We start from the raw sequence: 18828 nt of genomic DNA on the forward strand, positions 1-18828 counted from the left end.
TGTGCGGCAGGCTCTTCACTACACCTTCTGGCCACCCTGCCCCTTTCGCGGAACCAGCTCGACTTATATATGAGGCTTAGTTTCTTGGGCCTCTCACTCTCACTGTCCGAAAAACTTTCGTAATGAGCCTCGTACGGATTTGCGGTTTCTTCCACCCATCAGGAGGGGTGAACAGAAATCGGTGTGGAATGCCAGAACAAAGGGACAGTGTGATTGGCTTGGAAAAAGGTGCCACATCCGGCTTGTAGATACAAATCTTTGTCCGCACTCGAAACAATTCCAGCTCTAGACCCATTGTTGGTACCCGAATTATTTACACATTATCTGCGACCCTGGATCCAAAGGACGAGCACGGGAGCCCAAGAGGACTCTCACTCCACACGGAACAACACTAATGCTGGAGTCAGTAGTTGTTATTTTAATAGTTTAAGTAACCATAATATGTTGAGGACTTTTTAATAAACTTGAAACATGAGCGAGCGTGAGCCACAAGGACACCAGAGACCTGCAGGATGTGGACCAGGACCGGCTGCACTCGGGCAAAGATTTATGCAAACCAAAATGTTGCCAAAAATTACAGTTTAATGGAGTAGACTCGAGGAGTGTGCGTGGTCCCGGCCATAATGAGCAGCGAGAAACTTGCAACAAAGCGAAGTTCGCTTTAGACAAAGAGCCCGGGGCCAAGCAGAGTTTCGGGGCCAGGACCAGTTCCAAATGTAAGCAAAAGCAACTTCTCTAATTTCGCAGGAAATATGAAGCCATTAAAGTGCAGCAGACAAGGCTAAACATGGCAACATCTTGACTACTGCGACACTCACATACTTAGAGGAGGCGCCTGCGAAATGGTGGAGAACCTGGTCGACGAAATCAGGAGTCGGACCAGGAAGCCTGGCTGCAGGATGGTCTTAACACTCAGGGGCCATGTGGCGCGGCCAAAGTTGTCCTCAAGAGTGTGAAAATAAATTCTGAAAAAGTCGTAGAAGTGAAAATGGCAACCGGTTTGCATGCGACAGCCGCCGCCCTCCGGGTTGCTGATCCTGGGCAAGCGGTAAACAGCTGTTGCACGTTTTTTCCTATTTCTACAATTTATATCCACAAAAAATACAAAGAGGTCCTCAGCGCTCATAGACCGATATATGTATGTGCATATCTTTAATTGCCAACTCGGCCACTAGCTGCGAGAAAAATGAGCCCCAGCAAGTTAAGCGCGGCTTTCTGGGCCAGCTGGAGTCCCATGTCCGGTGTCCGTCGCTAGTTGCACTTAATCACTGACCAGTCCAGTCGACATCTGGTGGGACCCAGACTTGGAAAAACGAGTGTACATGAAAATATATATGTACAAAGCTCTACATGCAGAGCTTAAAATGCGTTTGATTATTTTTTATTTTAATTTCAACCTTCACGTTTCTTTTAACCAGCAACCAGGTAATTATCCTAATGCCTGGAAAAGTGAATGTTACAACAGGCGGCTTTCATCGAATTTTAGAATGATGGTCCTAGAATAATTTGTCAAAATTGGATTATATGTATGTAGTAGAACATTTTTATCCATTCTGAAATGTTCTTTCAATTTAAAACAGACAGTTAAAAGTAATTATTTTTATTTAAGAGTATTTTTTAATGGAATAATTTTTAATCCAGGCTGTGGAGCACCGATGATCGTGAAACCAAATGCTTCTACAATCATTTGGGATGAAACCCAGTATGGAAGGCAGGATACGATGACGAAGTCGAACTGCCTGAAATAAAATTAATTTTAAATTGCGATGATTAATTGCATTGTCCAAAGGGAAACATTCTACCAACAGGTTTGGGGCCTGCTGAAGTCGCAAGCCAAGTGTTAAGTGTCGGAGCAACACTTAATACAATTTGCGGGCATATTGGCGTAAAGTCGACCCGAAATACCATGTATTGTGTATTGCGCGGTGCGGATGTGATACCGGACAGTGGGTTTTGGAGGCATAATTAACTGCGCTATCCATGAATATCAAAATGTGTCGTTTTGCCACGGGTGCCTACTCGAGTTTCGGCATCCGCCCAATCGCCCATCGTCACCAAATGGCTTTTAATCTGCGCGCATTAAAATTCCGTTCGCATATCCACAATAATGTCGAACATTAGGCGGTTGGTTTTTTTGTGACCACTCTTCGCGTTTTGTTGTATCGAGCTTCTACTATCTTGTCGTGCGGACATTCGATTTAATGATTTTTGGTGTTCCAAATTCTGAAATTAAATAGAACGTAAAAACAAGACTCCAAGGATGATCCCTCAATTTGCATAAATAACCAAAGAGGGTATCTGATAAGCAGGTGTCGAACAGGATATAAAATTAAATTATTTTTGTTTTATTTATATTTGTTTTGCTCTTCCTAAGATCGGGTATCTTATCTGTTCGGGTATTTTAAATTATTCATTGAAAACATTAGTTACTATGGACCCAAGATTCTAAGTTAAATTAAATTTATGCAAATGAGAATGATATGCGAATTCGAAACCTTTACCTCCTGTTCAAAAAATGATTTTTAAGAAGTAAATTTTTTACTCGTGATACTCGTTATGTAACTAAATTCGTTCAAAAGTATGTAATATTTCATGTTTTAAAGATGCCATTTCTTGCATTGCGCCTTTTCTCAGCATAAAAAATCAAAACAAATTGAAACCACATTAATAAACAACATTTTTTAAGTCCCCCAAAAAAAATTTGTTAGCTTAATCATCCTCTGCTTGAGGGTTTTATTGTTTTCAATTTGTAAATGGCCAATGCCAACTACTTGCCAAATACTATATCTTTAAAATCGGAAAGCCTATGTGTTAGGGCATTCATACTGCGATACAATGACTTACCTCTGTTTTCTATTTTGCTCCAGTCGAAGTAAAATATTGCGTATGAGTAACACAATGTAGGTTATTGCCATGCAAAGCACAAGTCACGAGTTTGCGTTCTAGAAATAAGTTAGAATTTTAATTTTCTCTTCAAATGCGCTATTGGGCACATGGGTGGTCTACCGATAGATTATTTCCTTAGTTTTATTCAATTAAGTTATTTCTGGTAGTAACTTATAAAAAGGCAATAAATATTCTTTCATTAGGCTGTTGAGCTAATTTGAATTTAGCAATCAATCCCGAGACATATTAAGTCATTTTAATATGCAAATAATCCATTTCCATAATAATCCATAATCCGAGCAGATGTCGCCGCCTTTGAAGTGACGGATATCAGAAGCCGTTAAAACAGAAACTTAAAAATCGCTTATGATGAGTAATCAGAATTACATACTGTGCAGTTACCTAGTTACAGCCAATGTTTCACCACGCATTATTTTGTATATTCTCCACGTTAATATAAAGCTGTTGTAAAGCTGTGTAATTGAAAAATAGCATTGTAATAGCTTAATTGCAATTTAATGTACTTTATAATTTACTTTACTTCAAATTATATATCTTAAAAATACTAAAATCCCTTTCATTATTCTTAAGATTTCATATTTTTGCAAATTTCAACTCAAAATACCAGGTATTCAAATTAATCAAAGATAATTTTCGGCCTTCTGTCCCGCAGTGCGAATGATTGATGCCTCGAAGACATCACTTTTTCCTGCAAAGTGGAGCGGTGGAGTGTAGTAATTGACATTTGATATGCAGCTTCTGGCGCCTCCTCAAAACTTTCGTTGACTTCAACGAGGCGGTGAGTCACGACCGGGATCCTTTTCCTCAGATTGATTATGCACCGCATGCCTCAAGCTGTCTACTTCAATTCTCTAGGCGGCGCTCTTATATCTCGGCGATAAAGGCGCACACGCACCCATAAACCTTAATTCCACCCGCCTTTCGAGTCTTCGAATGACCTTAAAACTAAATTGCCAATTGCGATTTTATGGCCCACATGTGTCCCCAGCTGTGTGTATATTTTTGCCGATCCAGGTCCGATCCCTTGGTCCGGTGCCACCCCCGCAGAGTTCCACAGACCGTCAGTCACTGGGATGGTGGATGGTGCGAACTCCACGTCATCGTCCAGCGATCGGAGTTGTCAGGCGGATGGTTCGCACGTTCCCGCGAAGATCCCCGTTGCATACTAAGCAGGGATCAGTCGCGTCTATGGGTATATCCGATTTTTTTGAGCCTCTCATTATGCTCGATGTGCTGGCCTTTTGCCTGGCTCGTCGCGTATATAAATCTAACGCGCTGCCCCGATCAGACATCACTTCTTTGGTGGAAACTTCAGTAACAAGTTTAGCTCCTGCTGTGATCAGCTCGCCATTCCGTATCCCATAATCGCAACCGTCGCCCGTAAAAGGATTTAAAAAACTACTTTTTCCCCTCCAAAACTAAAGTCAGTCCAACATGAAGTTCTGTGCTGCCGTGGCTCTGCTACTGGTCGCCGGCATCGTGGCCAGCGGCGATGCCCTGCCCGCCAGGAAAAGTGAGTTCGCCGCCCAAAGGATTACCCATTCCGCTAGCACAATCACCCTCTAATCACATCATCTGCATCCATCCATCCCTTCGCAATCCTACTGAAGACCGGCAATACCTCGTTCCAGGAATGGTCTACCTACAGCAGCCCGCAGCCGCCGAGTGGTACGGATCCGCGCCCCATCAGCGCTTCATGTACATGCAGTACGTCCAGCCAGGTCGCACGCACGCCCGTTCCACCCAGGCAGCCAGTGCTCTCGTGGCCGGAGAGACCGTAGCCACCGGAACATACCTGAAGGGTAAGTAGTCCGCCCATCCGCCTCTCAATCCTCGCCAGCACTAACCACGCCCTTCCTAACCAAAGATTGCAATCACGCAGATTCTGATGTCAGCGCCGAAGGAGTCCCAGCTGAGGACGTCCTCGCTGCCGCCGGAGCCCACGGAGCCACCTCCGTGGCCGAGGCTTACCCCGACCAAGCCCCAGTTGTACAGGTGGCCAACGATGCCAATGTGGTGCCTCAGGCCGAGTCAGAGGCTGAACCCGAACCCGAGACTGCTGATGATGCCGCTAAGGTACCACGAGACTTCAACTTCGCCGCAGACGAAGCCTCCGTTGCTGCTGCTGCTGAGGAAGAAACAGTTCCTCTACCCGTTTCCAATGCTGAGCTCCCAGTCCCCGCTCCCATTGCCCCTGTGGCCGCCCTGGTGCCAGTGAACCGCTACCTGCCCGCCAAGAAGAAGGTGATCGTCGAGCTGGACCAGGAGGAGGAGGAGGAGCCACAGGCCGCCGCCATTGAAGACGAGGAGGAAATAGAGAACGGTGTGGCCGACGACGTTGAGGAGGACGAGGAAGAGCTGTCCGTACCCGTGCAACCTATTAACCCTGTGCGCGTGCCAAACGCCCGTCGTCCCGTAGCCCAGAAACCCGTAAAGGCAGCTTCTCCTGCTGGCAAGCCCTCCAAGAAGCCGGCGGCCCCCCTGCCCACTGGCACCTTCTTCCCAATCGACTTCGGAGGCACCAACGGCGGCGCCATTGCCATCGCCAACTCTTTCAGCACCGGAGAGGGCGGATCTGCCACCAGCCACGCCATCGCGTACGGCTCCCCCGAGTCCGCAGTCCGCCGTGCCCGCCCGAATCCTAGCAAGTTCCGCCACTAATCCTCGAACCGCATCTTGCTGGCATTCGCAACTGCGAGGGCACCCGAATCAAATCAGTCTAAAAGGATTCTCCTGTAATAATTAGCAAATTTGTCCATCTTTGAGCGCAATAAATTCAAATTTTCTGTTTTTAAATTTTCCGCATTAACACGGACTTTTGTCAGAGGTAGAAAATCACCCGTTGACTTTCCTAAGCACATTCCTTAACATAGATTGGCTGATCAGCAATGACATCTAAGTGAAACAGCTAATAGTAAATTATAAATTAAAAGTAGCAGAAATCAATTGAAGTTAGTAAACTATCAGCCTTGCGGAGGACGCCTATAACGCGCACCTAGTGGTGGTTTCATTTATTAATTACCACTTCCCGTATTTCCCACAATTACCACTTATCGTATATCTCAATTTACTTGTAACGTGCAAAGTAATGGGCTGATTCGGGCAGTTATGGTTCCTACCACTCAAGAATACGTATTAATGCACTCAATGACCATTATCAATGTCAACCTTGTTAGCTGAATGACCTGTTTTGCAAACTACATCAGTTAAAATAATAAATGTGTCAATACCATGTCCCTAAACTTGATTGACAGCAAGGTCGTAACATTTTGAACAAAGTATAATAATATAATATAATAATAGAATATAATATAATATTATAAAATTTTGTTTTTTGCAACAATTAAAGCTCAACATTTTCGTAGCAAAGTGGAATTTTTATAATTTTTGAACAGATAGTAATGTTCGGATTGTCTGCCTAAAACTTCTAAGAATGCTTTTAATAAATAGAGAAAACCCAGTGTATATCAGGTCACAGTTAATAAAACTACCTTTAAAATGGTTTATATGCTCTAAATATTTGTATTTATACATTGATAACTCCAGTTAAATGCCGACGTTATATAGTTCAAATTAAATTTAAAATGATCTTTTCTAAACTCCATAACACAGAAATATTTCCTATACAGTCAGTTTTTTTATGTCACACTCATTGCTTAATTTCATTATAAACGGAAAACAAATAAAAAGTAGCCCAGCCGAAATATAAATTGTTATTTCAAAATAAAGGCCACTTATGGTCCGCAATAGTTGAAAACAAAGTAAAACAATTTTATTCAGAATACAGTGCACAAACATGCGCCGCTCAAAATCCACATGATGACCATCTAATAGGACCGCTGTATTTATGTATATTTAAAAGACACTACGCGTTTTTGTACAGCTGGCTATACTGCATTGATTTCGTTTCAAATTTAGATGGATTTCGTGTTTCTGCTATTTGTTTACAAGAACGATATGAGGCATGCGAAGTGTTTCCTCCTCTGTAACTAGACTAAGTGGCTATCTGCTTGGAATTCTTCATAACTTTCTGCATAATTGCGACAACTAATATATAAACGTTAAAATTAGACTGCTCTCCGACACCGCTGCCAGCACTGCTTTGGGTGTTTCGCTGATATCAGTAACCGTACTTGTCTTGCCAAGAGGTCATCACGTCATTGGCCAGGTTGCTCAGACGGCCAGCCACTTTGTGTACACCTTGACGTACGCTTTCTTTTACGCTTTCCACATCCAGATCCGGTGCACTGAAGTTGACCGAAGATGCTGCAATACATCCCATTCAGACCTCATAACTCTAGATCCGCGTTATTTTACTCACCCCTGTTGCCTCCACTGCCACCAGAAGAACCGTCGCCAAAATAGTCCGATGAAGATATGGCTCGCGATCCCTGGAAGCGGTTCAGACTTGCGCTAACGTCGGCCGAAGATTGATCGCTGGCGAAGTACTGGTCGGAGCCGAAACCCTTGGAGTTGCCAAATTTTTGCTGAGCGATCACGGGATCTGTGCTAGTTCCTCCTTTGGTGTTGGTTTGTGAGGATGCACTATTCTTCTTAATGGGCGCCGACGTTTTGGGTTTGTCATAGTTTTTGCTTGCAGAAAACATCGACGTTATATTGCTCTGACTTCCCCCAATGGGCTCAATTGTCTCGTAGCCCAGCGCATCAAGTTCAAACTTATCCAGCTTGTTAGTGCCGCCAACAGAGCTCTCCTGCTTTTCGCTAGACCCTCCTCCGCTGCTGCTATTGCCATACAGCGAATAGTCAGTGAAAAAATGTTCGCTTTCCAATGAAGAAAGTTTTGCTTTAGGGGCTGCCGACTGCTGAATAGTCTCCATATCGCCCAACGCGGAGTGGGCCATGTCGGATCCTCGCAGGTTAAAGCCCATGCCCAGCCGCTCCATCTGTTTAGCCTTGGCAGGATCCATTGTCTTAAGCTTGGCCTCCTCGCGGGTCTTCTGCATGGATAGTTCTTGGTATGCCAGGCGCATGCTGGCGACCGTCTCAAGTTCTTCCTCGGCCGTCTGTGGCTTGACCAAAGGTGCTGCTCCAGCTGATGTCTTTTTTTCGCTGGCCGCGCTAGCACGAGCCTCGATGTCCGCGAAATTAGTCTTTACCTTCGTGGCTCCCAGGCCGCCCACTTTTCGAGCACCCAGCTAAAAGATATGAAAGTTGATTAGGCAGTGCTTCTAACTGCTGGCGTCAACACGTACTCCACCCTTCTTCGGCTGCACCTTTCGAGCACCTATGGACGACGGCACTGCTGCAGGCACAACGGAATTAAGCAAATCCACGCTTGGGGCGCCACTTAGTTGCGTTTCAATACTTATGACCGGAGAAACGGTGGGAGGGTTTTGATCCTGCTGAAACAGTGTAAATCTTGCATCAGTTAACGGCTACAAACGGAAAATCATAAGCTGGTGCGAGTCACCTGGCTATGGGTGTCGGCATACCTTACTGACATTGTTGTTCTGCACATTAAAGTCTGCTTCATTGTCGCACTGAGCGAAGAAGTCGTCCTCTTTAGCGGCTTCGTTGCCCTCGTTCTTGTCCGTCTGATCCAAATGCAGCTGGTGGGTGTAATGTGTACAACAAGGAGGAGGAACGGTCAGGGGCGGAAACGAGCGGGCAGAGCATTAAAGCAAAGCAATTATCAGTTAGTGGGCTTAAGTGTAAAAAAACTACATGCACATAAACACAGCGTCTGGTTTAATCTCACCTTTGTGCCGTGCACCTTCATGGCCTGCTGGGCCTGGGCACACAGCTTGTCCCTGTACAGCTGGGCCGCCCGCGAGTTGTACTTGACCTGGGCGTCGGTGCTGCTGCAGTTGTGGGCCCGGAAGAACTGCGCCGCGTTGGCGTTGCCGCCCAGTTGCATCTGCCGGAGCTGCAGCCAGGTCCAGTTGGTGTCTAGGTTAGTGCTGCGCACGAAGGTCAGGTGCACACCCAAATTGCGGTGCACGGCAGAACAATCGATGCAAATAAAGATGCCATAGGTAACCGAGGACCATGTAGGAGCCTTGGCCGCGCAGTCAAAGCAGGACTACGGAGAAGAGAGAACGAGGTCATAGTCCCATTAGTAGGAGCCTCAAGGGCGAACTGGCGAAAGTAGGACACTCACTTTGTTGGCTGGCTGGGCGCGCAGGCGAATGAACACCGACTCGATCTCCTGCTTGGAGGGTCCTGCTGCTGGACTGGCCATGTCAGATGGTTCGAATTGAAATTTCTCAACTGAAAGACGTGTAAAGGTCGACGTTGCTAGACGGTCTTTGAGGGCGCTTTCTGACCGAGGGAAGCCCTAGATACAAAACTCAAACCTTTGCCAAATTGCTTGACTTTTCAGAACGTACGTGGACGAGTTTTCCTGTCGTAGTACTTGACCGAACAAACCTCTGGGTGCTGTTAATTCACTCCGTGCTGTTTTGCGCACTAGTGCTGGAAAGCGCATTGGATCTCGGAGATGCCACGTTTTGCTTTCCGCGCGGGCCAACGGTTTTAAATAATTATATTTGATTAGGGGTGCTCGATGATTATTAGCGAATGTTATCCGATAATATATTAATAATATAATATTCTCTTATTCCACCAATAGTTTTTATAAGCTAAATAAAAAAAACGGTTGTCTATTTATACACTCTTGTAGTGGTAAGAACGGACAACGTTCGCATTTGTTGAAAATTATTATTTCTAAAATAATTATTAAAATAAAAAACATTGCGCACACGTGATTCATTCAGGTGATTTTTCCCTTTCTCCCTCTTCACTTATTTCGGGAATTAAATGTTACCCATATTGGAACAACATTAGTTTCGTAAATTACTCCACGTTCGGCCAAAATGTATTCGACGTTAAAATCCGACAAAAATAAACACAAGAACACCTCCAATAAATTCGATAGCTTTGCTATTTTAAAAATAAGCTATCGAGTGCCTTCAACTATCGAATATATAAACGCCAATGTGAACAATATATTTCATTCAAACTAATGGCAATATAATGAGAAGGCGAAAAGGCGAAACAGTCATTTCGTCTGCTGTCGGCTCTGACTTTCCGAGTAAAGAAAAGCATCCTCGCAAGGTGTGTATATCAAACGGCAACGTCCCGTTTGCGTTCCTGAAAATGTCTGTAATTTCAACAGTTGCCTAAACGAAATATGATTCCCCATGTATAGCCCCTGTGCCACAAGAGCAGCACGCACAAAGATCATAGACGGGATAACGGGGACACGAAGGCAGATCTCCAGGACGAAGGAGTCCGTAGCTTAGAAGCCAATGAGCAAGATGGACTTCCACAAGAAGTTTATATTAAGAGCGAGCCCTTATGTGAAGATCTTTGGGATGTCTTGGACGAGCTGGGGGACATACTGGATGAAGAGCACGCCGACATGTCAAATAAAAGGCAGGGCAACATTATTGATATGAAGCAAGGCGACATTGTGGATAAGGAACAGGGAGTCAGTATCTATATGGATGAGGACGAGTTGAATGAGGAAGAAGTGGACGTGCCACCGGCGCCCTCCATCTCACTTACCGACGATTCCTCTTTATTCACCAGAAGATCCAGGCGAGAAGCTGATGTTTTTCCCTTCAGCTTTAATGGGTCTTTATACGAGTCGGGAGAAATTCTTTCAAGTAAAGAAGGTCGATCTGCAGGGAAGAAACCAGTTTGTAATAATATTTTACCAGAAATTGCCTTAGTCTTGTCCCAAAAATCTCCAGAACAGAGCTCAAAACGGTGCATTATCAACGCTTTTCTCGAACGACGGTTCTCCTCGGAGAATAGGATAAATCGAAGAAGCACACGCAGCCCATTCAATGAAAAGAGTGCCTCACAAAGCAAATCGGTTAGTAGCAGCCGCACCCCAGGACACAGAAAGAGAAGGAACTCTAGGAGCCCCATAGTACCCAAGCAAAGCTTAAGTCCGCCCATCCACAGAAGACGAACCAGTCAATCTAGAGACCACAATAGGTCCCGAAAGCGGAGCTACTCTAGGGACCGACTCGAGCGGTGCCGCAGACTTCCATCTAGGCGCAAACTTAGCTCAAGGTCCCTGAGCCCAGATCGTAGAAGTCGTTCCCGTTATGTGCGAAATAGTCCTTTAGGTAGAGAGTCAAGGGATGCGTCTCCCTGTCTTGGGAGCCGTCACAGATCACGAATATCCCCAAACGTTGGATGGAGGCGTGCCTCGAGGAATTCGCCAGTACACCACTCTCGGTATCGGTCAAGAAGTAACTGTAGGCCAACCAATACTGCGGTACAACATCAAATAGAAACCAGGTCTTACCTGTGCGATCGATCGAGGAGCAGGTCCCGGTCGGCAAGGAAAACCCTCCGAAAGTGTTCCAGAAGCAAATCCAAATCTGCAAGAATCACGCAGCAGGAGCTTTCAAAAAGCTTATCTAACTCGCGATCAAAGAGTAAAAACAGGCCATCGAAGACCGTGGCTTGCCAACATTCAAGAATCCGATCCAACAGTCCCCAGAATCGCTCGAAGAGTAGCTCTCAGCCTGCACCCACCCAACAGCTGAATACATTTGAAAATAGTCCCAGGGTGCCAGGCATAGTTACTAGGATAGTCGACGAGAGACAATCACTTGACCAACCATTTGAAGCCTTCTCACCGCCTTTGCCCGCAATATCACCGCGCCCCATTTCTCCAATGGTTACACTTCACGACAACCGACCTAACTGGCCAAAGAAGGTGCTCCAGTACCTCCTTCCCACCCCAAATGTTCCACAAATTGTCTTCACGCAGACGCACTACACCCAAACTGAGTACAGTTCGCATGCGGGCAACTTTCCCAGTTCCTACGGACAGCCTTTTCCGGAGCTGGGGCCGTACGATCTGCGCCACCGCTTGTCCACGACGCGTTCACTTTATTACGTGGGGCCCAACGATCTGCGGCACAGTATCGGAGAAATCTACTCGCCCCAAACCGCTCTCAATGGCTACACCGAGTGGCCCACGGGGGTAACTGAGCAGTACGACCACAGTAGTTACTTCTGAAAGGCTCCTCCATTTGATTAACATTAAATTTTATTACGTGCAACACATACGACATAGTTATTTTATTCTTAGATTAAGGAGTTTTCTGGTTGCGTGTGTGCACGTAGCCTCTTTGACGACGGGTCAATCCAGGTCGTAGATTTTGGTCAGGCTGGACGGAAAATATAGAACGTGTAAAGTTCCGTCCGCAACACTTCATCCAAGGATGGGGATCCTTCAGAGGTGTGTCCTCGCCCTTGGGTGCTGAGGCTGATTTCTGATGTGGATCCCTATCCTCCATGGATTCGGCACGCAAGAATGCTAGACGGTCGCTGCTCATACTGAAGTCACTGTCCAACGGTTCCTTCTTGTTCTCGTTTCTACCGAGATCTAAGATGCACCGGTCGAATAGTAAAGAGTAATGTGAATAATCCTGACGCTGGTCTTCCTGATTTGTAGCCATGCTTTGTACAATGTTTTTATAAGACGTTTACGTCCGATTTCAGTAAGCACTGAGCAAGGAATAAAAGATTACAGGTTTCCGATAAACAAAAACATGTATTCGGTAAACCTAGCGGAGTTGCATTAAAAGATCGGTGCTTGTACCTTCTAATGGAATACTACCAAGGAATAGTCCCGCAAGACGGAGTATAATAAGTGTTGGAAAAGACACACTACACTACTTCTAGCACGGGATTATGCTAACAAAACGCTTAAAACATTCAATTATAATGTATTGCTGCATTTCATATTAAATGTACGCCCTATGTACATACGTATGTACCAAGCTGAGAGTGGTGTCAATATTCAAAGTTAAGGTAAAAACATTCCCAATTTCGTATCTAAGTACGTATTAAAATAAGTAAAGTAAGTCAAACACAATTGATTGTTAGACAACACTCAGCTCTGAAGCAACTGTGCGTCAGTGTTGAGCTGCGAAAAAGCTAGTTGTTACAACAAATATTGGTTTATTTGGTCGTTTAAACAAATTCACTTAATTTCCAAATCAGAATCCTGGATCTGCCGAAGCACCGGAAGCAGGGAAGAGAGTTCCTTGAGCAACAAAGGGTCCTGCACAGTCCCATCGTCAATGCCGCGAACAAGCTGCTCCATTTCGACCAGAAAGCGACAGTCTTCTGCCTGCAGATGGCAACTGGACATACTGTGGCTCTCCAGACTCCACTTGCTGAAGGAGACCCGATCGCACTGAAGGTTTTGGTCGGTTTGCTCCGGACAGCGTTGGGTGGCAAAAAATTCCTTATTGGATAGCAGACTTTGTTCCTTGTTCCTATTATCTTTACGGTCCTCCGTCAGAGTATCTGGTGTTCCATGCTTGCTGCAGCTGATATGCCTTTGTAGGGCGCCCAAGTGCTGGTAGCTTTTTTTGCAGACGAAGCACACATGTCTCCTCAAAATTATTGCGGACTGACTATCACTGATGGGTGGCTGCCTCCGCCGACAACTGTGAGAAACCAGCGCTGACTTCAGGCGGTATTGCTTCTTGCAGGACTCGCAAGTGTGGAGTCCTGTCATGTGCCTCTCCTGGTAGTGACGGCGGAGCTTCCCGATTTGCCGGAAAACCTGTACCCCGGGGCCATGCTGGTGAAATCTGCAATCGCTGAGTGGACAGTGGAAGCAGTTGAACCACTGATGCTCCGGCACAGGTAATTTGTGGGTGTATATGATGTGGTTGTGATATCGGACCAGACTCTTGTAGACCTTGCCACACCAGTCGCAACAGAAGTCTAGCTCCCCCAAAAGGTCACCCACGGCAACGACGGTGCACCTCCTGTTCTCCATTTCGGATCTTTCCTCTTCCCATAGTAAAACTAAACTAAAATGGCGCCGAGATACCGCCAGTGTTGGGTACATTTTTGCAAGGCTCGGCCAGTGATAGTAAATGGTATTGCCTTAGGTATAGTAATTTAGTTTAAAATCGACAACAAGCTGTTGTCCTGTTACATTCGTCATGACTGAATATTCAATTAAAGAGTGCATAAACTATCAAATTTTATATAAAGCTACCTAATACCAGAAGACCTTAGTGTCTTTTTCAGTCTTTAAAGTAAACTTTCGCAGTCACTAGAATGCTTTATGTTCACTTTTTACCTTTAAAATTCACGAATTCTCATACGGAGAGACAGACGGACAGAAAGATCTTGGTCAAGAATATCTACACTTTCTTGAACGTAATAGGTTACTTTTTAAAGAATGTTTCCTGACTTATTTTTTTGAAAGGCCTAATATTGATTTCAAAAAGTGTAGCAATAACGATGCTATGACTTAACGTTTTTAGACTTAAGCATAAATTGACCAATTTAGAAAAATCGTACAATTTATTAATGTACCTTTCTAATAAAGAATTATTTATAGGCTTGAATTTATTTATGGAATGTAGGCTTGTATACAACTGTTCACCTCAAATATTTATACTCTAGTTTTACGATAGAGAAATTCGGATTTAAAAAATACCGATTTTGAATGGTCGATATTTGACTATTAGCCTTATATACATAAACAGTATTATACCTTAATTAAGCTGTTTATAGATACAAAAAACTTAAAATTTTAAACTTTAAAGTCTCAGAAGTACACAGTTAATCCATGTCGAAAGCTTCTTAAGCTTTGTGCCTTTTATCAGCATGTTAAGTTATTATATACAATAAAATAATGATATTGAACCCTTTTAATAAATACCACTCATTTATATTGAATACTGATTCACAAATTTGTATTCCATTTTAAAGAATCGATAGTTTTGGAGTAACACTAGTGTTGCGAAACGCCGAAGCAGCAATTAATTGATATTTGAAGTGTCAGCGGAATTAAAGTCAGACAAAACATCTACTTACTTAATTTCCCTAGAATTGTGTTATATTCTCTGCAGATCAGATCATTAGATGAGAAACCAACCAGTGGAAGAAGCCAATTGAACCACCCGCAACATTTTGAGGTAACCAGTTCTGTAGGGTCAACGTATGTATATATACATACCAATTACATATAATTATTCGTGCTGTTCATTGGTTACCGTCTTCGGTCGCTATCTCGCTCGCACTTGCACACGTGCTCGACACTTACCCTAACCCCTAAAAAATCCCGCCCTTCTACTTGCCACACCCGTTAAGATGGCTCCTAAGAAGCATAGTGGGTTTATGATGTTTGTAAACGAGTGGAGAAACCATAACGCCGAGGGCCGCCGAATGACGCTGGCGCAGGCTGTTTCCCACTGCGGCACCATTTGGGAGGTAGGTTTTGGGCTACGGAATAGCGTTATTTCCACCCTGAAATAACGGCCGCTTTTTCAGAAAATGACCACCCAACAGCGGGGTCCGTACAACTCAGGCGCCAAGGACGCAGACGTGGCGGATCGCGGTAAAAGAGAGCGTCTCAACTGTTACGGCCAGGGCATCGCCCAGGTAGACCTGGCCCACAAGGAGGCCGCCGAGAGTTTAATGCACATGAAGCGCACCACCGAGCGCCTCGTGATAAACGCCAAGAAGTCCTATGGTAAGGCACACTAATAGATTTGTGTTCGACTAACTCCAACCACTGCCGCAGATCTGGAGAATGCCAAGTTTGTCTTCGCCACCTTTAATTACTTTACTAAGGCTTTGACCACCGACGTCTATGTGCCCGCCGAGTTTGCGGCATGCGAATACTCATTGAAAGAGGGAGTACGGTCCATCTACAGCACCATGATTGACCCAGGTCAGATCATCTTTGGGCAAGGTAGTGATGCCCTGCATCACTCGTCAACCACACACGACCTGCCGCTGCCGCCCAACGCGCTGGGCGAGAAGAACATGGCCAAACTGTACCGCAACATTGTTGGCTACTTAACCAAATGCCAGGGAGCAGACAAGCCCGCAATCGTCTTTACACCCACCGAAAATATTGCCATGGTAAATTCATGTTTTCGCTATTTGGAGTGCGAGGATGACTCCGGGGACGGAGGCAGAAAAATCCAGGTGTTTGATATCCAGTACTTGCTATTCATATTAAAGAAGGCGGTCATGGATGTCGCCGATTTAAATGATGAGAAAATAAACAAATTTGTAACGGATGCATTTTTTAAGAAAGACTTTTTCGAGTTTACCTCAGGGATTGCGTGTCAGGTAAAACTCTGTTCCCGATAGTGATGACTCTTATATTGACTTCCTTTCCTGATTACTGTTTGCAGTACCACGAGGATATTGATCGAACTAAGTACTGTACCCAGAGTATGGTAACTAGATGGGCGTATACCTTCAGTGATTTTATGTGTGGAGACCTTGCCATAACTGTCCAGCCCGGAAAGCATATACCAGCCGAGACAAAACCCAACTACCGTATAATATGCTCGGACGCATCCTCACTTGCCCACGAGTCCTCCTTTGAATCCTTTTACTCGTGTCCTGGGTCTCGGGTCAAGAAGGAAACCCAATCCGGAGATTTTTCGCTTTCTAGCAGTCGAATTTCTGTCGCATCTAGGTCCTACACGCCCACGGACCACACCTCCTTTACCGCGGACTTAACCAAAGTGTGTGAATTCCCCAGCCTCGGCATGCGTAAATCCAGTAAGCACACCGGCCCCTCCGTTAGTGCTCAGCGGGAAAGGAACGCTGGAGCTTGGAACTTACCGGCGCATTCGCGTTCTATTCAGAAGTATTCAGACAACGACTTTAGCGTAACCGACTCTGTTGGGAAACATAAAAACTAAGACACATTGGACTTGAAAACGATGATTCCTGAATATAATAATTAAGTATTTTCTGTATTCCACCTAACTGAATTCGTAATTTAATTTTTTCTAAGCCTTTATAAATTATTTTTATAAAGGCTATTTTAATTTAATACATTATAACCACTGTGGACTGTGAATCTAAGATTTGTCTTATTTAGTTTTGGCAGGCGGAGGTGGTGAAAAATGTCCAAATTATTAATATCCTTATTTTTTCCAGGTTTTACATGTAGTTTTAAATTTCGACGTTCATACGGATATGGAAAGCCTCGACATTTTCTTTATTTTAGTTACCTGCTAAATGACTATTTTTAATATATTTTATGAAATGGCAAGGAAAGGGAAAGAATGATTTTGATGGCAAAAAATCTTCATACTGAACTCACAAAGAGACTACACAAAGACAGGTAGCGTTTAGCTGAGTGGGGGCCTAGCTCCAAATTATCTACTTTTAATGACCATAGAAACTGATGCTATTAAACCCGTCTTAAATATAATGACTAAAAATGATGGTACATTATACTAATAAAAGAACTTCATAATTTTGCATTGGTTTATTATAATACAAAGTTATTGCAAATGGCAAAACGGCCTCCACTACTGGTAACTTTTTGCAGGCCTTTTCCTGAAAATTTTCCGCAGAGCGCAACATTTGTTGTTTATTAAATTACAAAGTTGCAATGGAAAAACGGCCTTTGGTACTTGTAGCTTTTCAAGAGGTCCGGCTTTGAGTGGAGTCTTTGGAGTTGCGCGTCACCGATGCGATACTTTGCGGATCTTGTTGAAGCACGAGACGAGTAAAAGCTAAGCTGAGAAGAAGTGCCTGGCCTAAAAGTTCGCGCTGGTAGCGCTCTTGCTGCGAAAATAGATGGCGTAGGTCAGCGGGAAAGTGGACCTGTTTGTGCAGATTTATTGAGGACTCTGTTTCGGGGATCTGATGTTCCACGTTCATCATGGCCAATATCGTGTCCTCAGAGGACACGCGCTCAGTACCCACCAGGTGATTAAACAGTCGGGCTGAGAGAAAACGTCGCATGTAGTATACGTTGTTCTTTTGGTTCTCGTCGCTATCTGAACGGGCCATCAAGGAAAAGCTCATGATTGCATACACCTGTGCCTTTTGTATGTTTACGTTCTGCTGATCGATGCTCCCCGGGTTGCTGCTGGCTTGCGCCATTTGTGGACTCTCCATGACGTAGCAATCTGCATCCGGTATCTGGTGAAAGACATAGAGGCAGCGGCGGGAAAGTTCTGACAAATGCAGCTTCTTGTCGTTCAGCTCATGGTGTTGCCAGTGCGTGAGCAGACATGGAGCTTCGTCGCCCCCAATCTTCAATCGTGCCCAGCTTACACTGGTCACTCCGATACGCACCCCTACGGCAGATGCTATCCGGGAACGCTGTTCCTCGTCCATGGCCGGTGTTATAAAGGGCGCGACTCGTGCAGCTTTTGTCTTAATTTGGAGGTCTTCTGTAATACTCCCAGTGCTCACTGGCGCAAGCAAACTTGTAAAGAATTTGGTGGTCACCTTCAGTCCGAATCCCTCTACATATAGGATGTCACTGAGTTTCTGCAGCGGTCCATGACGGTCCTTCCAATTTTGAAGCTTCGTGGCCCTCGCCTTGGATATGTCGTATCTGGGCAGTATAATAAGTCTTTATGAAGGGCTACATAGGGTGGCTACCTACCTGGCTAGCTCATTCATGCCGCTTTCATTTATCGTCTTGAGAATCTTTAGACTATCTGCATCCGAGAAGGCGTGCAAGAGGCCGCTGGCTAGGTCATTTTCAGGCTGACCAGATGTGAGTTGCTGCGTAGACGGAAGCCGTAGGCATCTAGTCGTTACGCCCAACAATGAGCGTCGGCAAAACATATGTATTTGTCCGCTATATGATATAGATTTGTTCCTTAATTTAATTTTTCCTAATCAGCTGTTTGGTTAGTAGGACCAAACTTATGTTTTCATGCTTCGTAGTTTATCGATATACAATGGGGTTATCGAAGTACAAAAACAATTTATAGCAACCAATTGTTGAGTTAAATGAAGGCTGTCTTTATACTTCACAAAAAGAGGAAAGGGGAATGTATTGCACACATGCCATTAAACCACAATTTTTTATACAATAAAATTATAATTTTAAAGCACATATTTTAATTAAATGGAAAATACATAAATCGGAAGGGAAAAAGAGCCAGAAACAGCTTTTGCGCT

At 44.5% G+C, this 18828-nt stretch overlaps 6 protein-coding genes across 15 annotated transcripts in view; 3 read left to right on the plus strand and 3 right to left on the minus strand.

Moving 5' to 3' along the window:
* The window catches only part of LOC120449582 (histone-lysine N-methyltransferase SETD1B), a 32636-nt gene extending 26933 nt beyond the window's left edge, over positions 1 to 5703 (plus strand). The window contains exons 3-5 of one of the 7 annotated variants that reach the window (XM_039632140.1): positions 3560 to 4420; positions 4518 to 4709; positions 4775 to 5703. In XM_039632140.1, the coding sequence (XP_039488074.1) occupies positions 4342 to 4420; positions 4518 to 4709; positions 4775 to 5568 (1065 nt within the window). In that variant the 5' untranslated portion in view covers positions 3560 to 4341 and the 3' untranslated portion in view covers positions 5569 to 5703. Of the gene's footprint in view, positions 1 to 3559; positions 4710 to 4774 lie in introns of all 7 variants that reach the window. The other 6 variants (XM_039632141.1, XM_039632142.1, XM_039632138.1 and 3 more) reach the window with 6 other exon arrangements.
* Positions 5704 to 6657: 954 nt separating this feature from the next.
* Positions 6658 to 9321, minus strand: LOC120449042 (ADP-ribosylation factor GTPase-activating protein 2). Of its 3 annotated transcripts, none has more exons than XM_039631330.2 (7): positions 9258 to 9308; positions 9029 to 9205; positions 8627 to 8950; positions 8361 to 8477; positions 8121 to 8270; positions 7229 to 8063; positions 6658 to 7173 (listed from the first exon to the last, which is right to left on the minus strand). In XM_039631330.2, exons 2-7 carry the CDS (start codon positions 9107 to 9109, stop codon positions 7028 to 7030), a joined length of 1653 nt encoding a protein of 550 aa, XP_039487264.1. In that variant the 5' UTR covers positions 9110 to 9205; positions 9258 to 9308; the 3' UTR covers positions 6658 to 7027. The 3 variants fall into 3 exon arrangements, with proteins under 3 accessions (XP_039487264.1, XP_039487265.1, XP_039487266.1); XM_039631331.2 differs by having other exon boundaries at positions 9029 to 9138; positions 9258 to 9276; XM_039631332.2 differs by having other exon boundaries at positions 8121 to 8267; positions 9029 to 9321.
* Positions 9322 to 9839: 518 nt separating this feature from the next.
* Positions 9840 to 11963, plus strand: LOC120449376 (serine/threonine-protein kinase PRP4 homolog). Its single transcript, XM_039631809.1, has 2 exons — positions 9840 to 9984; positions 10079 to 11963. Exons 1-2 carry the CDS (start codon positions 9904 to 9906, stop codon positions 11912 to 11914), a joined length of 1917 nt encoding a protein of 638 aa, XP_039487743.1. The 5' UTR covers positions 9840 to 9903; the 3' UTR covers positions 11915 to 11963.
* An 836-nt stretch (positions 11964 to 12799) lies between these two features.
* On the minus strand, positions 12800 to 13767 carry LOC120448736 (gastrula zinc finger protein xFG20-1). The gene has a single exon (XM_039630915.2). The coding sequence runs from the start codon at positions 13763 to 13765 to the stop codon at positions 12884 to 12886; it is 882 nt and encodes a 293-aa protein (XP_039486849.1). The 5' UTR covers positions 13766 to 13767; the 3' UTR covers positions 12800 to 12883.
* Positions 13768 to 14666: 899 nt separating this feature from the next.
* LOC120448734 (protein maelstrom) lies at positions 14667 to 16761 on the plus strand. 2 transcript variants are annotated; one of them, XM_039630913.2, is made up of 5 exons: positions 14667 to 14846; positions 15022 to 15141; positions 15202 to 15403; positions 15455 to 16011; positions 16077 to 16761. In XM_039630913.2, exons 2-5 carry the CDS (start codon positions 15022 to 15024, stop codon positions 16593 to 16595), a joined length of 1398 nt encoding a protein of 465 aa, XP_039486847.1. In that variant the 5' UTR covers positions 14667 to 14846; the 3' UTR covers positions 16596 to 16761. The 2 variants fall into 2 exon arrangements, with proteins under 2 accessions (XP_039486847.1, XP_039486846.1); XM_039630912.2 differs by having other exon boundaries at positions 14667 to 15141.
* A 394-nt stretch (positions 16762 to 17155) lies between these two features.
* On the minus strand, positions 17156 to 18575 carry LOC120448735. The gene is made up of 2 exons (XM_039630914.2): positions 18305 to 18575; positions 17156 to 18253 (listed from the first exon to the last, which is right to left on the minus strand). Exons 1-2 carry the CDS (start codon positions 18487 to 18489, stop codon positions 17329 to 17331), a joined length of 1110 nt encoding a protein of 369 aa, XP_039486848.1. The 5' UTR covers positions 18490 to 18575; the 3' UTR covers positions 17156 to 17328.
* Between the last annotated feature and the right edge of the window lie 253 nt (positions 18576 to 18828).

This window comes from Drosophila santomea, chromosome 3L (assembly GCF_016746245.2).
Source record: "Drosophila santomea strain STO CAGO 1482 chromosome 3L, Prin_Dsan_1.1, whole genome shotgun sequence".
In the NCBI taxonomy this organism is placed as follows: Eukaryota; Metazoa; Arthropoda; class Insecta; order Diptera; family Drosophilidae; genus Drosophila; species Drosophila santomea.